We start from the raw sequence: 17,385 nt of genomic DNA on the forward strand, positions 1-17,385 counted from the left end.
AGTTGACAGTATTGTAGAAGCAGAGGCGGCTATTATTGAATATGTAGACGTTGCCGGCACTGATCTCATCCAAAGACTGGAACTGAAGTGAGGAAATCCAGCGTTGTTTCAAGATTAGCAGAGAGATATCGCTTCCGCTGTTGGAAGTGACATACCAGGCGAGGTGATGTGAGGATGTGGAAATGAGGTCAGGAAAAAGCATTAACATTCAAAGGTAACTAAAGGTATAAGTATAAAAATGAGTAAATTGTTGGATTGGGAAAAAGTAAATATTATTGTTAACAACCTTGACAAATTTGAATGAATAAAAACACAATAAATGTGTCAATTAATGCTCTAAAAATGTTTTCTCAGGTTGCAAGAGAACTATGCAGTAATTTATTCTTTCGTAAAATAGAGGTCTCCATTTGTGTGGCTCTTTTTTTGATAGTTTCAATAATGTCACCATGTTGTTTCGTGCATTGTGGGATCCGGAAAATGCACATATTAATGGAATTGTGGTATTGATTCTTGTTAGAATGCATAAATTAAACAAAAAATACTGACTTATATAGCCAGAAAGTAGAGACGACACTGGGTTTCAAGTCGTGATGACAACAGCTGGCGTTTTAAACCCCACTTAAAACAAAATCTTCAAAAATCAGACCAAAAGAATTTCTGCCTATAAATCAGATTCAGAACTCACTTGTTCTTAGCTTGAGGCATGATTTCAGGACTTATTTAAAACAGATTTCTTGTATTTAGGAAAAAAAATTCAAATAATCAAAATGACCTAAGATCGTCTTTAATAAAGGGTTGATCGTTGATTAACTCTCTGGACAATGGTCAATTAAATCCAAGCCTGTCTTAAAATGTGACATAAAAATATTAAAATAAAAAGGCAATTTTGTTTTTTTTTAGTCATAACATTTGAAGCAATGACGGACCATACTATAAAGAATGCTGTATTTCTTGCTAGTATGCTTAGTCTTTTTTTCAGATGAAGCAATAACTATGTGTTCATACCTGTAAAGTGTTCTCCCACCTATAGTTGCCAAATTGGAAAATACACTTAGATCGGTCATGTTCTCAGGCCATGATTGGATGTTGAGGAAACCTAAAGAAATCAAGAAGAAGAAAAAAACATAAACCTTCAATCTGAGCTCATTTGAAAGTACAGGGAAACAAAGTGGAGTTGAAAAAAGAAGAAATATTTTTTCCCTTCAAAATATCAGAAATGTAAATGAGTTTTAGTCTGAATGTGAAAATTAATCAAGAGCTCATTCTTTGAAGGAGATAGACAATACACACTAATTAAAACACTAGATGTAATATTCTGACCAATTTGTTGAATAGCATTGGGCTTTAATGACAGATAATAACACCTCAGCATGCGTGGAAATGATATGAAAGCGAAGGAAGCTGAGGACGACTGAGGCAAGAGACCATTGCTCTTTCTTATTGCTTGGCTTTTCATTATGAAAATGCAGTTTCGCTCCATTAGCTGTTTGGCTCAACTGCAAGCCACACTTTAATATGACAAAGGGTTTGTATATGAGGCATCGCTCATCCCTTTAGGGTCTCTTATTGCTAATGGACACACACTTGCCCACAGGCCACACATACACACTCAAACACGCCATTCTGTTGTGATGCGCAGCCATTATTTCCAGTCATTCACTCACCTGTGATCTCTTTCACCGTTTGGAACACATTCAGTCGGTCAGGATCCAGTGGCCCGATACCATGATACATGTCCCTAAAGTAGAAACATATGGAGAATTCCATACTAATGTTCAGCCCTTTATTGAAAGATAATCTCATTTGTTAACACAGCAAGAGGGACAAATGCTCTTCTGCCAAAGTCATGTGCTCCACTGACGCAACATTCAGTGTGACTTCCATTAGTACATATCAGTTTGTTTCGAGAGCTCCGGGTCACTTTGACAGCATTGATAGATAGCGGTGGGAATATTTCTCAGTGACCTCTAGCACAAGCGGATTTGAAAAAAAAGAAAAAAAAAAGAAATGCAATGCTCGTGCTTTGCGTGCTACACTCTTTGTGCTGCTTCCCATTTTGGCTGTTTTCAAGCGAGTACAAAGGTTTCAAGGCTACACTGTAGCATAGAAAAGAGTGTGTTTGGAAGCTCACCCTCTAATGCCGGTGATGAGGAAGATGAGGTTTCCGTTGATTTTAGTGCAGTTGACAAACTTATCGATATTGCTGGCATCCACCGTTTGAGCGGTCTGCAAGGTGCCTGTCCCGATACCATCACACACTGCCAAGACAAATACCATTAATATATTCCTTGTGTTCTTATGCGCATCTATCGTGATGAGGTGGGCGTCAGTTGATGTCAATGAAACATTGCTGAAACGGTCGAGGCATCGGTTGAAGTTCTTCTGATGGGAGCCAATAATGCCCTAATAAATTCATTACATTTGCATTAATTACAATTGCCAGCGTGTGTGTCTAACCAAGACGAGGAATAGCAATGATGAATAAGGCTGGCATTAAGCGCTGTAACCCCTTTTGATAGTGATTTATACCAGCCAATTTCACATCTGAAATGTTAATTTGTTATCATTTCCCACAGTTCCTTTGGCTATCCCTCATTAACCTCTCACTGCCGCATGACGAAGAAACCATGAGATTAACCCCTAAGTGGTACCACAGCCTATATATGGATCAGGCAGGAAAATATCATTTGATGGCTCTCCTAAAGATCTGAGTAGAATTTTTGCTTGTCTCATGATTTCATCTTTTGTGAAGATTTCTATAATGTTCTTCTAAAATAAAAAAAAACATTTATCCACTAAAACACCGTGTTCCAATATCCTACATTAAATTACTACTGTAAAGAAGGAATTACTAATTATAATAAACTAGTTGGCAAAGACACATGAAGGTCTGATCTCCAGGTTCTTACAGACTGAATACTCATACATTCATTTATGAACACTTCCCTCAGAAAAGGTGCCAATGTATTACAGTATTAAACATTAGCTACTGTCAGATGTTGACAGCTGATAGGTATATGGCATCCTTGCAGTGAATAAGTCATATTTGGGACCAACGATCCGCTCGGTAAGTCAGTGTTCTGTCAAGGCAGAAAGGAAACCCATCACTAAATCATGTTTTATTTAAAGCTTTCAAGGTAATTCCCACAAGCAAGTACTGATCCGATATCATAAAGCTATTAGATTAAAACGGCACAGCTGCTTAAGCTGTTTACAAGGAGACAAATACAGAAGAGTGAGAGTGGCTGCTGAGGAATGTGTGAAAAGCAGATTTGTCCCGAGACAGGATTGATGGAGACACTGCATGGGCCATCTTGTCTACTTTCATTAAACTGGAAGAGTTCTGGGCCATCGCAAGTGTCAAATGCGTACGTTTATTTACTATGTGAGGCAAGACCTTAACATTTAGAGCTGTGCCCTCTTGTGAAGGTGGAAGTTTGAAGGTTTGTAAATTGCTTCTATTCTTATTAGAGCTTGTATATGTGGTGAGTAGGTTAGGTCTGTTCCCCAGAGATGACATCTACACAAAGTGTCAACACATTGATTCCAAAATCATGTGTGTTTCATTATTTTAGCCTGTTTATTCATCCGTAAAATGTAGTGCAATACAGTGTGTAGTGTCTACAAATTTCACATTTGGATTGTTAAAATATATGAACACAAATTAAGGAGCAACACATGGGGACATATAATATAAACAATAGCACTATAACCATTTTACTTTGCAATTTTATGTTGATAAAAATGGATTGGACACTCTCCATTCCTCATAGATTTGATTGTGAGTGTAATTGGTTGCTCGTCTATATGTGCCCTATGATTGGAAACCTGTTAAGGATGTACCCCTCCCCCCCCCACACCCCACCTGCCCATTCTTAGCAGAGATAGCAGTAAAGAAGAATGGGGACCGAATGTTTATACGAAAGTAAAATAATCCCGACTATTTTCATTCTTATTAGGAAGACTAACGATGCAAGGTATTTCCATTGTTTTCATTCGGGAAATATGATTGAGAAGGTTTTGAGTTACAAGCAGCCATTGAACAAATTAAACCCGTGTCTCAAAGCGCCACAGTTATAATGGCACAATAGCTGCTTTGTTCACCTAATGCAGTGGGAAATCAATATGTAATCCAAATAAAACATGATCCTCTTTTGAATTACCTTTGGGGCATATGTCCGTGCAGGGAATGCACATCTTGATGCGGTTCTCCTCCACCTCCATCTTGTTGCTAGGACACGCTCGGACACAAGAACTACGGTCCACCACAAAGTTATCTGACATAAGTACACAGAAGATGTTTGTATTCATTATCATGCATTGGTGGGGAAAGTGATGTTCATTTACAAGGTCAGCAAAGACGGAGAAGTAAACATTCATTCCTTTGCATATTCCATACAGAAGGGATTATCTGAATTTCATGTGAGATATATACTGGAAGATTGAGACAATATACTAGGATTATGAGTAGCACGGTAATGTTTGTGATTTTGTTACTATTATTTTAATATATAGTATGTAAATAGTGGAGATTGATAGTGAAAAAGAGTTGCGGTTGAAGATAAAGTTCTCAATTCAAAGTTTGTTTCAACCCACAGGCTCTGGGAAGAGGCGAAAAGTTCAAAGTGCAAAACACAAGTATAATAAATGAAAAAAATGCAAGTGCTGATTTGGGTTCACAAAAATAAATGTTTGAGGAGATTTATCAGCAAAAATAGTACTCCTTCACATTCGGAGAGGAAAGTTTTGATATCCGAACATATGGCTCCCGGCAGCTTCCCTGGGAGATGGTCTGCACATGTTCTCACCATTCGCCAGATACATTTATTTCATGCATAAATTTAAACAAAGCGTTCAAATATTATAATAATGAATTAAGTTCTAATCAATTTTTTTGTGCATGAGCATTTTCTCACTTTGTTGACCAATGTCAGCTGCATTAAAATTGATAACAACTTAAATATAGTTGTGATATCCAACAAGTTAATCATCTAATCTTTGTGTCTAGGATGCAGTTAATTATATTTGATGTGATTAATTATATACTGTAGAAAATAAGACTCAGTCTCCATACATTTTTTTTAAAAGAAGCTTCTATGAATACAAAATGAACATACGTGGGCATTTCTTGACACAAAAGGCTCCGTAGGTATACTTTGCTTTTGGATTGTGCTCAAGCTGGAAGGACGTGGGGCTATACACAAACGTTTGCGGGCATTGGGTCACACATGCGCCGCTGTCGTTGAAATTGGTGCAAGCCTGCAGAAAAAGAAAAAAAATAATTAAAAGGGAAGGAAGGGGAAAGAAGCATAAGCTCAGGTGTAGGGGATACATGTGAGACTTCCCCGTGTGGAAAGGGGAGTTATGGAGGCCATTGAAGGGTCATAATTCTTTCCCAAGAGCTATTGTGAATGAAAAACTATTAAGGTTGCATTTTATTTTTACACAATGGGTGTGAATCATGATTCTAGCCACAAATGGGAGACAAATTGGAGACATCCATCCACTGCCACCATGTAAATGCTGAAATGTTTTGCCATAAAACTTTCAAGTGTTTTGTCATCGGTGGCCACCGGCTGAAACGGCAGTAATTGAATTGGATGAGCCTTCTTGTGAATTACAGCTACAATATCGCACCTCTGAGCGCACGCTGAGCAGCGGTGGTCCTAACAGGACCGACTCTTGGTGATAAGAGGGATATTAATTGGAACAATGAATCACCAATTTGCTCTTTGTAGAGCGTGGGCACAGCAGACTCTCGCCGCCTTGTGAAATGACAAACAATGTATCACCGAGTAAACAAAGTAAATCATTTCCAAAAATGACAAAGAGATGTCGCGTGTGAGAGGACGGGCGGAAGGACGGGCTCGAGACGCATGCAAGGGTGTAAGCAGGTTGCGTGCACGTACAAAGCAGTCTGTGTCCTTGGGTCCCGAGCAGCCGCCGGCGCACTCGCGGTGGCAGCAGTCGCTGACGTACGGCCCGAAGCATCGACCGTCACACTGCTCTGCGCACACAGTCTTTGTCACTGCCGGCAAAGAGAAGCGCTTTAAAAGGTCTGCCGCACACACAGGCAAACAGAAAGAGAAAATATCGCCACCCTCAACTCTCTCATGATACTATAACATGATATTCAGGCAGATACAAATGCGGGGCTTCACAGGCTAAAGGTTAGTCCAGTCCATCTATATGACCAAAAGTCTGGAATTAAACTTTGAAAACGGCTCTGTCATTTTTTTTGCCCTTGAACGCGCCGCTTACTTTACGGAAATTACAGTTGAGCTGCTTGAAATACTCTTCACTTGGAACTTGGTTGATTTTGCGTAGAAATGAAAGTTTCAACCGTTTCCACGTGCTTTGAAGAATATGCCTTGGTTTATCGAATCATTTCCCCTCGTTTTCTTTATATTAATTTGTAATATTGCATGTGTAAACTGAGAATATTGTGGAAAAGGGATTATTTCGTTAGATTCTATGGTGCATAAATGGAAGTTTTTTCATTCCTCATTTGCCATATAGTTTGCATACTTGATTTCTTATGTATTATTTATTTGACTGTCCGTTGTTATCTGTGCACTATGTGGTGAAAGCTTTAAATCTCATTATACTTGTTGAATGACAATATAAGCATTCAATTTTCAATTTAATATAAAAATGTCTGGGGGAAAAAAAAAACGTAAGTGTAAAAATAGTTTTGCGATATCTTAGCCAAAATTCATGTTTCCATCATGTGGTTTTCACTCATTTATTTTTAATCATCTTCCATACCGCCCATCCTCGTTTGGGTTGCAGGGAGCCTATCGCAGCCTACTTTGGGCAAAAGGCAGAATACACCCAAGGCTGGTCGGACCTGCTTATGTTGTGACTGCGCTTTCTGCTCAAGAACTGCATTCTGTGTAGATTGTGGTTGTACAAGAACGTACGTAAATGAAAATAAGTAACCATTCAGAGACAAATTAACTTTTTGGGTCAAATGCATGTTATTGGACTAACGATATATGGTTGAGTGGCCGTGATTTCAACCCCATTAAAGGACACACACATTTGGGAGCAGTCACAATGGAGTTATTTTTCAAAATTTTGAAGCATCGTTTAATGCAATAAATCAATTTTCGCATGGTTGTTGTAAAAACTCTTCAATGTGAAATCAAATAACATATCAGAATATATTTTGGATTATAGATATTTTAAATGCCTCCTCAATTACTGGAAGAGTTAGGCTTAGCTGAGAACGTCAATTTTAAACTACCTAATTTTAACATGTAAAGGGAAAATATATAATATACTCATATACTCACGAGTTTGACACTGGTCATCCTGGGGACCCCAACACCTTCCGTTACATGAACGATGGCAGCGTCTACCTGCATAACACAAACACACACACAACCCTCACACAAGTAAACACTCCATCAAAACCTACACAATACCAAGCACTCAACATTTCTGTGGGGATGACTAGCCAGGCCGTGCTCTTACATGGCTCTGCTGGCAAGTTGCACTCTCCATCTGCCGTCATCAAGGCTTAATTGACTAGCGTTAATAACAGAGTAAAGGGAATAGAGAGAGCGGACTGTCAACAGGCCCACTCTAAACACTGCCTGCCAAGGGGCCGCCAATTTGGCAACCTCGGCTCCCACATGGTCCATTGTCATCTTTTTCAGCCGCCCCCTCTAGTCTTTGTTTCTTTTCCTCATCGTCCTCCTTTATTTCTGATTCTGATCAGTCCTACTTTTTTTGACACATTATTAAAGTGCCTCCTTAAACCATCCTTAACTTGGCAGCGTTGCACGATTCGCAGTCACTTGCATATTTTAAAAGTTAACACCAGTATGTTTAAAATGAAAGGTCATTGGGCTTTTTTTTTTGTCGAGGGAAACTGAGTTTAAGTAAAGCCCGCAACCCTTGTTTTATGCTCAATGTTTGACACTGCAGCTGTCCTTCCTGCTTAAACTGATGGGTATGATCTAACAGTATAAACTTCTTCCATTAAAATGAGAAGAGAATCTCAGGATGCCTTGAGGAGCCACTTCTTATGACATTCACTGTCCTCCAGACAAAAATGCCTGTTGTGTGTAAAGAAGAGGCACCAGTGGACCCGCAGACAAGGCGCGGCAGCACCAGGAGAAACTTCACGAGCAACTGTCAGATTGGCTGAGACTTAAAAATTGCACAACGAGAAAGCGACTCCACGGGCCTCGCTGCAGAGCGGCCACAGCACATACGTTCACACACTGATTTAACGCCATGTGATTTTGCCTCCAGTTGACTGGTAGGCAAACACGATGACTAAACAGTTTTAGGGCTACAGTTGTTGCTTGTGGATCACCTCCAAAAAAGAGTTATTGTCACTCACTCCCTTCCATTTCCTCACAGTACTCACATCCCAGGTTGCTGTTGTTGGATGGCACTACCAGTAGCTCTGCCTGAGGGTTTTTAATGATGTCACGCCAATGGATTGTGTCTGCGTGGCACAGGAATTTGTTCTGGTCAACGTAAACACCGCCATTCAAGATCTCTGTCATGAAAAAAAGAGCAAGAGAGAGAGAATTGAACACCCATCACAGATGCCATAAGAGTAGTGTACAATGAAAGGAAATCAATAGATCAAGGTTAACCACAATAATCTCAGAGTACCGGCATACAGCGCTCACCAAAGCGCATTTTAGCGTGAAGATAAACGCTATTGACAGAGCAATTCAATAACATGGGGATTTCATAAGCCTTCCCAAAAAGTAAGGGTACTGTGAAACAAATTAATGTGCATACAACCTCTTCCAGGAAAGTATTATATTATTTTCAGGAGATTTTTTTTTATAAATATGTACGTAAAATATAAACCTCTCTTACAAGAATTTCAAGGCCGATTTTGTATTTGTAAGTTATAGAAAAACCAATTGCACAGTCAGATGACACAGAGATATGTAATATTTGTGTCAGTTTAACAATGAGATGAAAATCTAATCAGGAATATCCAAGTAAAAACATCTATAATACAAGCAGATCTTTCAATGGGTTCAGTGTTGGGTCATTGTAATTATTTTCTAAAATGATGTAGCAGCATATTAAATCAGTCTTTTTCTTGCTTTTTTTAAAAACAGTATCTAATTCAAATCCCATGACAAAAAATATATATTTTTAAAAAGCCTGCTAATTAAATTTGGCCTTTGCACACAAATGGCCAAACACAAACAACTTTACTATTTTTTTAAAAATTGGTGTTTGCACACAAATGGCCAAACACAAACAACTTTACTATTTTTTTTATAAATTGGTGTTTGCACACAAATGGCCACACCCAAACAACTTTCCATTTTTTTTTTTAATTTTAAATGTTTAAACTGTCTTCATGAGTTAATGATCTCTAGAAAAATTGGGAACAGTTCATGTGAATGCTGGCTATGACAGTAGCATAAACAAGAAATTGAAACTGTCATGATTATGACATTAAATACCGTAGCCCTAGTCAAAAACATTTTAAACAATGTTTACTTTGCATTAAAGGTGAAATAATTTACTGAATGACACATGATAACCTCTGTCAAAACCATTCATATTCATATACATATGCCATGTCAGGATTATAAGATTTAATAAATAGTCATAAAAGCATTCATATACAGAAAAGTGTAACCAAAAACATTATTCTTCTCTGGCATCATCATATAGCTTTAGTTCCATTTCATTTATAATTTTAAATTAAACTCAAGGGAACTAGCCAATCAAACTCTGTAGAGTCAACTTTTTGAAGCACTTAACATGCAACACTTGGTTAATTGCACACTTGCTGCTACTGTAATATTAATATTCACATCTTCAGGTGTTACAAGCAAAAAGGTAGTAACTGTACATCCATGTTCCATGACCTACCTCTTGTAAAATGGTGGTATATTTAGGCCAAAACACAGTCACTACCCAATTTAGGATGAACAATTACAACCACATATCTACTATGTCAGATGCAAAAAAGAGAAGATTTTATTTCTTCACAATACTCTCAAAAGCTATCTCTGGGTATCAGTAAAATGTCAGTTGGCACTGTAAAAAAAGCTATTTTCATGTGCTAAAAATACATGAATGTACTGAAACCTTTAGATTTTCTTGATAGAAGTGTACACAACTACCATTTTGTCATACATTTATGTCTTGGGTTTTTCCTCATTTGTTCCTTAGTCTGTCTTGTCCGTGTGATTTCCCAATGTTTTCACCTGTTGTTACCTGCCCCCTGTGTCTCAACCTATCCGCAGCCTCTTGTCTTACCCACTATTTCTTCCCCATTTTGTTAACCAATGTCTGTATTATAGCTCCCTGTGCTTTTTTCATTCCAAGATAACACCAGTATCGATGTTTTTTCTCACTTGGATTCTTCCATGACCCCATCCATTGTTTTTGTTTGCAGTGAATTATTTTTGGTTTAGTTTAAATTTTTGGGATCTCTTACTTCTGTTTCCACTTTTTTTGTCACTTTGGTGACAATTTTGGGTTACCACCTGCTTGCCAGCCACGCAGGACACATTTATATTTGTGATTTAATATTTAGTCACATGATTAGGGGAATTCGAAAGGAACAATTAAAAACTACATACTGTTTTAATTCAATCTTTTCCGAGGATTATACAAGAGTGGTTGTTTTTTGATGGACAGTGCTTGCAAAAAAGTACAAACCTTTATTAAGAGCACTTGACCTGTTACATCTGAGTCCAATGAAAGCTACTCTATACTATGACTAAAATAGTCGCCCGGCATGCCTCTAGCTTGATAAGAAAAGTGATTCAGTTGGAGAGTCGCCGCCCTTAATAGATGCCTGCACATGGAGTATGGTAATGAATCCTAATCCCTCTCCTTGTTCCTATTACAGATTTTTTGAGCTCGATGAAATGATGCTTTAGTAATCCCGTCCCCTTGTCGTGAGCAGTGACCCGTATGCGAAGGAGAAACAACATCAGTGTCCTTCTCAGACTGTTGTTTAACCTATATTAGGGATTTAGATTCAATCACTTCTATCCTCTTCTCCAATATGAAATACTGCCAGATTCCACACTTACACAGACACATATGCACGTGTGCATCTATGTCCAGATGAATTTGATTTCATATAAAATGGAACAATGTGCTTTAGATTAGAGCTGGATTATCCTGCAGGTATTATCTCCCTCGTCTGATTATTAACATCATAGAGTAGGGTAGGTTACACACTCACTCACTCACTCACTCACTCATACACACTCACACATACAGGGAGCTAATCATCACCATCCGACATCATGATTAAGGAAGTGGGCCTTAGTGAAGGCACGGACATTTATTCAAAGCCTTCTTAGAGAGGACATGTCACTGTCTGCCCGCTGAACGGCCCACAGCCGCAGCCTTGTGTAATCATGTTCCTGTCACAATGGACAATTTATCAGGGAGGTGTTTTACATTCATGGCCGGCAGGAAGGAGGGAGGGCAAAAAAAAAAAAAAAAAAAAAAAACTCACACACTTGCTTAGCGTTATTTTAATCAGGAGCACATTGATGGCATGCTATAATAATGTTTATGCTAAGTATAAAAGTAGTTGAGTACCATTTAATGTGTAAAATATTGTAAATAGTCATTCATTCATTTTCTGAAGCGCTTCATCCTCACGGCAGTTGCTGGAGCCTATCCCAGCTGACTTTCGGGTACGAGGCGGGGACACTCTGAATCAGTGGGCAGCCAATTGCAGGGCAGACAGACAACCATGCACACTCACACCCATAAATAGGGACAATTTAGAGTGTCCAATCAGCCTAACATGCATGTCTTTGGAATGTGGGACGAAACTGCAGTACCCGGAGGAAACCCATACAGGCCTGGGGAGAACATGCAAACTCCACATAGGTGGACTCACGAGTATTTGAACCCGGGTCCCCAGAGCTGTGAGGCTGACCTGCTGACCACTTTGCAGCCGGCCACCATATATTGTAAAAACAGTACAGCAAATAAGAGACTAAGCATTTAAGAATTTGTATTATAAGTAGTGAAAAAATATGTCTGTGTCGCAATCGCATGCTGGTCTAATTTGCCATGTGGGTGTTGGCCAGGGAAAGAAAGCGTTTTTCTTTAAGCGATTGGTCGACAAATGGCTTCATGATCAGGAGAAACATGACACGGATAATATGCAACATGATTTGTTGTTCCTATCTCTTCACATAGATGTCACCATTGCTGCATTGATCTAGATCATTACCGAATATTTTATAGGGCTCATTTGTGGGTGTTGGCCAGGGCAAGAGAGCAGATGTATTCTTTAAGCAATTGATCTAAATCATTACCAAAAATATTTAAAAATGTAATGCATCCAATAATTCCATGGTATTTTATTGATTCAAGTGAAATGCACCCTAAGTGCAAGTTTTAGTATTTAATATGTGGTTGGGGTATAAACATGATCAAACGCAAAACAAGATGGACAACTGATGCTAAAACATGAGATAAGGAAATGGAGTTCGGGAAGGCTGCTGTTGACCAGAGGAAGAGTACTTTATGTGGATTTTTTTTATAATTTCATTGGGGTTGGGTTTGGGGTTACTGTACAATGTCCTGTGATTGCGTGCAATGGGAATTAATACATATTTATAAAAAGTCAAAGAAAATTAAGAAACTCTAGGCTGATGACCATCAAGGAACTTTCCCAGCCAAATGACAGTACTAACATTTTATCTCACTGTATTGATTACATATCAGAAAAATTGGAAGATGAACAAGGATAAATTAATCATGAAATCTTTTGACTCATCTCATTTTCTGAACAGCTTTATCCTCACAAGGGTTGCCAGGAGTACTGGAACCTATCCCAGCTGACAAAACGACAAACAACCATCAACACTAACACTCATACCAAGGGGCAATTTTAGTGTCCAATCAGCCTAACATGCATAACCAGAGTACCCAAAGAAAACCCACACAGGTGGATCGTCCTGGATTTGAAAATCTTTTGACTTTTTTTTTTTTTTTTTTTACAAAACTTTCAAATTTCCCACAGCACACCTGATGATCTTCACGCATGGTGTTAGGGAATTTATTGGCTTACGGTGTGAAAGACTGAGTACCTGAAAAAGAAAAAACCTCCAGCCCCCACTAACCCTCAACCCCCAACACCCCTCCATTTTTCATGCACGCCTGCTGGGCTTCGATCTTCCCATCAGGCTGGGAAAGCTACATCCAACCACTGATTTGCTGTGCTGGGTTCCACCCGTCACTTTACCTTCCAATCGTCATCCCAACGTGATTGTTTGATTCAGAAGGTGGGTATAAAACACAAGAAGTACCGTGGAAGATGGGTGCAGAATAATCATATGAGAAGCGGTGGAGGTGAAAAATGGCAAGGGAAGACATTATTGCACAAAGTATGAAAATCAATTCTGATAAGAAATTGTGTGTAAAGTAATAAACCTTCACCGCTTGGATTTTTTTTTTTACTAGTGCTTTTGTGATGGTGAGAGGAAAGTCTTGGAGAATTCTAAAAGGCTTTTTTATTTTACCGATAAATGCTCATGCGAATCAATTGTTACAGTGTGTCAACTCAACTTTGGGCTTAAGGAAAGGCATTGTAAAGCAAGGTCTAAGCTGCTGATTTGGTTTGCTTGTTTAAAATAACTTAATTTGTTCATAGCGACTGCTCGTGTGCTCCTCCTCTTTGGATTTGTGGTCCCGTAATAAAAATATTTTAAAAAATAGTTCGGGCCCAATAAAATCAATGCCACAAGTGGAAAATGCCATTTTTTAGGGCTCATAACAGTAACAGGAACCACCATTTCACAGCCAAATAGTAGCCCCCAGTCACAAGGGAGATTTTCTCTATTGCCGAGCAAGTGCTAAGCCATTTAAGTGTTGAAACGGCAATACTACTGTCAAACATCAGAACATAAAGATGCTGCAAACATTGAGAATGTTCTACAATACAAGTGTTTCACAACCTTTTTTTTTTTTAGCTGCAGGATAATTTTTGCATTGAGAAAAACTCAAGGTACAACCCTAGCTGAACAAATGAACCAAAGATGAATTTGTAACGAGCAAATTAATTCAAAGTGTACCATTAACTAAATAATGATAAAATATAATTCTCCCGCAAGTGGGCGAAAAGATGTCGTGACACTTTTTTTAAGGGAACAGTTATAGAATATTTAGGATGTAGTTATAACCTCCTCTAGCAAACTTAGCTCACTCGACAATTATGCTCATTTTACTCTCATTCAGTGGAGCAAAGAGCTGGTATTCTGAAGTCGTTTGTGGGCGATGATAGGGCCGGCAGCAGCCAGTAACCATGATGCTCTGCAGGGAGCTTGCTGATGAGCTTTCATCAGTGGTGCTAGCCACTTGTCCCACATCTCTGCCTCGGCCTAATTATGCTGATGAATAAAACCGTGATAGTAATCTGTCCTCCGCTGATGAGTCTACGTTTCTATGCTTCTCGCAGTTGTCTTGAAGGATATGACATGCATCTGATTGGAAGTTGAGTAAACTACCATTTTATAATCATTTTTTTATTCTTCTTTTTTAGAGAATAAGAAGAATAATGAGGAGGGCTAGTACACATTGCACCTTGTGCAAACCAGCAAATAAATAATTTCACTTAATAAACCACATTTCCATTTAAAAGCAACATAGACAAGTGAAAGATCTACCTCTTAAATGCAGATTAATTAGACCACAAGTGATTCCTTGGATGCTCCCAGGAAAGAAACATCTATTTTTTTCTGATGCTCACAGGAAGGAAAGCATCTATTTTTCTGAAGGAAAATAATGTTGTTGTTTTTTTTTAAATTGAGTAACAGTGGTTTAAAAAAAGGCTTCCAGTAAAATCACTTTAAGGGGAAAAGAACACATTTATTTTTGAGAGTCTGTGAGTTAGTGACATTATTCAGCTAAAGATAAAAAAGCAACAATAAAAAACATCTTTTTGCATTCTTGCCACTTAACTGTCTTTTCCCAGCGCCCCAATTGCATGCTGAACTAAGGGGAACTACAAGAAAATACATTCAATTGGAGAGAGAGAGCTACTAAAACCAGAACCCAACTGAATTAGCATAAACTGTCCTTCAAATGACACAGTGAATAAGGAGAACAATGTTAGGGTTTACCTTTCTTAGTGTTTGTTAATTTTATGTTATTGCCTTAGTGCATCTTATTCCTGTGACCGCCCATCAATTTCACCTGTTCTTGCCTATTATCTGTGTGTGAACCAATCTGGTGCCTCTTATGTCACCCAGCTGTACCTGATGGTCTTGTGACCCCATGTCTATCCATATAAGCCCTCAGTCTTTGTTTGGTCCTTGTCGTCCACGTCAGATTTTCAAGTTCTGTCCCGTCATGTCTCGTATTTTGCTTGAAGCTATTTGTTTAGGTTAGATGAATAATTTAAGTTAAATAAATACCTTTTAGGTTTGCATCAGTTGCCCTGATTTTTCCCTGGATTTCCATGCACTTGGATCAATCCCCTGTTCCACGTCTGCTAGTCAGGCCCCACGGCTTAACACATAAATAATAACACATTTAGCTTGCGGGAAGATCGTTTCATTAGAGCTGAATAGAATACATCCAATAACACTGTCATGCAGCGCAAACAGAACACCACGTACCAATGGGCGTCTGTCCAACTATACCTAAGAGCTAGAAGCAGGCAGGGGTAGACCCTGGATTGATCGCCAGTCAACAAACGGCATCCATCTTTCTGTTTTTCTTTGAACCTTAGACACATCTGGCAACATGAGAATAAAATAAATAATAGAGCATTTGTGTGTTATGTTTTAGCTGTTAGAAAAGTCTTTTTCATCATACAGTTGGAATGATCACTGTGTTGTTATCACTGCAGATGAAGAGAACTGTGTACAATATTTAGAATAAGCAAGGGAGTGTCATTTTACAACTACTCGTATTCATTTCAATCACTTTATTTTACAACATAAAAAGGGTCAATTTCTTCGTTAGACTGTGCACTCTGTGTGTCGGTCAGTGAAGCCTGTTTAACTTTGGAAAACCGACAATATTCTGTAATCTGCATGGAAAAAAAACTATAATAACTTGAGATACAATCTTAATGTGTCCCGGGACCGAGCTCATATTTCAAATTACCTGTATCTCAAATCATTTTTTCCAATAAAAATGAACCAAATACAAATTAATTTGTTCCCACCTTTAACAAGAAAACAGGGTATTATAATAGAAAAACTATTTTTATTGGTTATAATTCACCACCTACTCACAAAGTAACAAATACCTATCTAGTGGTTATTATCTTCAATAATAAATGTCACATTACTCAGTACAGTCAGACGAGAGAAAGGACAGAAAAAAACACGTAAAAATGTGTACAGTGTACTGTTATCATAAGCAGCCTCTTACAGACTTGGCCACCAGGCTGTTTCATATGCTCGTATCTCAAATTTGTCTTGTATGACAAAGCAAATATTTGCTCGGAATTTTCCTCGTATTTCAAAATTTTCGTATTTCAAAATTTTCGTATGTTAGGGCAGTTGTGTGTCAAGGTATTACTGTACATTATTTGGGCAAAAGGTTTGGTGCAAAACAAGTGATACGTCTCTGAGGGAGTGATGTGTGGAACGATATGAAGATTTCACCATGCATTGCCTCCAAGCATGTTTGCTCAGATGAACACCGAGTGGAGAAAAAAATGTTGAGAAGGAAAGCAGATGATGTCAAAATGACTTCTCTGATCTAATGAATCACAGTTTTGACAGCAGACTACCCACAAGACGCTGGTAGACGATTCAAAAACTCCCATAAAAGTGAAGAATCAGCAAAACAGGCTAAGAGCAGACCAGGACCAAATGAACTTTCATATTTCAACAGCTACACATTTTCTACAGAGACTAGTGTGTTTTTATAAATGTCGAGGAAAACTTATCTGATCTTCTCAGAGATAAGGTGGGTCTCTGGAGTCCCATTTCCTCACCTCTCCATTATTAGCTCTGCCAGCCAAAGAGATATTGTGCTCAGTGACAAATGAGAGAGAATGGCGAGCCACAGACAGCGCGGGGGCGGTCCTTTTCACCGTAACCCTTCAGTCCCCCCTCTTCCAACAATCCAGAGTGCCACCAACTACGGGATAATTCTGTTTTAAACCCCTGATTAAATTTTACAGTCTCCAATGATATTGTTTTTGCCAGGAAATTTTATGAAAAATGCATTGTGCTCTGAGCAGTCTGTGTAGGAGGCATCAGATGACAAGTTTACTACTAGCCAAGCCTTCAATGGAAGCAACATTTCTCCTACCACATTCACCTCTGTCCACCTGTTCTACTTTTGGGGTGGTGCGGCTTAATGGCAAATAGCCATGGAATATAATGTTTGCAGATGATCTGCAGGAAGACTAGGGAGATGGTAAAGGAGAACTCAGGGAAG

General features: G+C 38.7%; 1 protein-coding gene across 3 annotated transcripts in view; it reads right to left on the minus strand.

Annotated features, from left to right (window-relative positions):
* The window catches only part of LOC144196524 (receptor tyrosine-protein kinase erbB-4-like), a 142,212-nt gene that overhangs the window by 42,205 nt on the left and 82,622 nt on the right, over positions 1-17,385 (minus strand). For all 3 annotated transcript variants that reach the window (XM_077716794.1, XM_077716803.1, XM_077716783.1), the window contains exons 4-12: positions 8,384-8,518; positions 7,299-7,364; positions 5,910-6,028; positions 5,118-5,259; positions 4,164-4,277; positions 2,132-2,258; positions 1,665-1,738; positions 1,006-1,096; positions 1-137 (exon numbers count right to left, since the gene is read on the minus strand). The exon at positions 1-137 is cut by the window's left edge and continues 69 nt beyond it. In XM_077716794.1, the coding sequence (XP_077572920.1) occupies positions 1-137; positions 1,006-1,096; positions 1,665-1,738; positions 2,132-2,258; positions 4,164-4,277; positions 5,118-5,259; positions 5,910-6,028; positions 7,299-7,364; positions 8,384-8,518 (1,005 nt within the window). The remainder of the gene's footprint in view (positions 138-1,005; positions 1,097-1,664; positions 1,739-2,131; positions 2,259-4,163; positions 4,278-5,117; positions 5,260-5,909; positions 6,029-7,298; positions 7,365-8,383; positions 8,519-17,385) is intronic.

Source organism: Stigmatopora nigra, chromosome 1 (genome assembly GCF_051989575.1).
Source record: "Stigmatopora nigra isolate UIUO_SnigA chromosome 1, RoL_Snig_1.1, whole genome shotgun sequence".
NCBI classification, from domain to species: Eukaryota; Metazoa; Chordata; class Actinopteri; order Syngnathiformes; family Syngnathidae; genus Stigmatopora; species Stigmatopora nigra.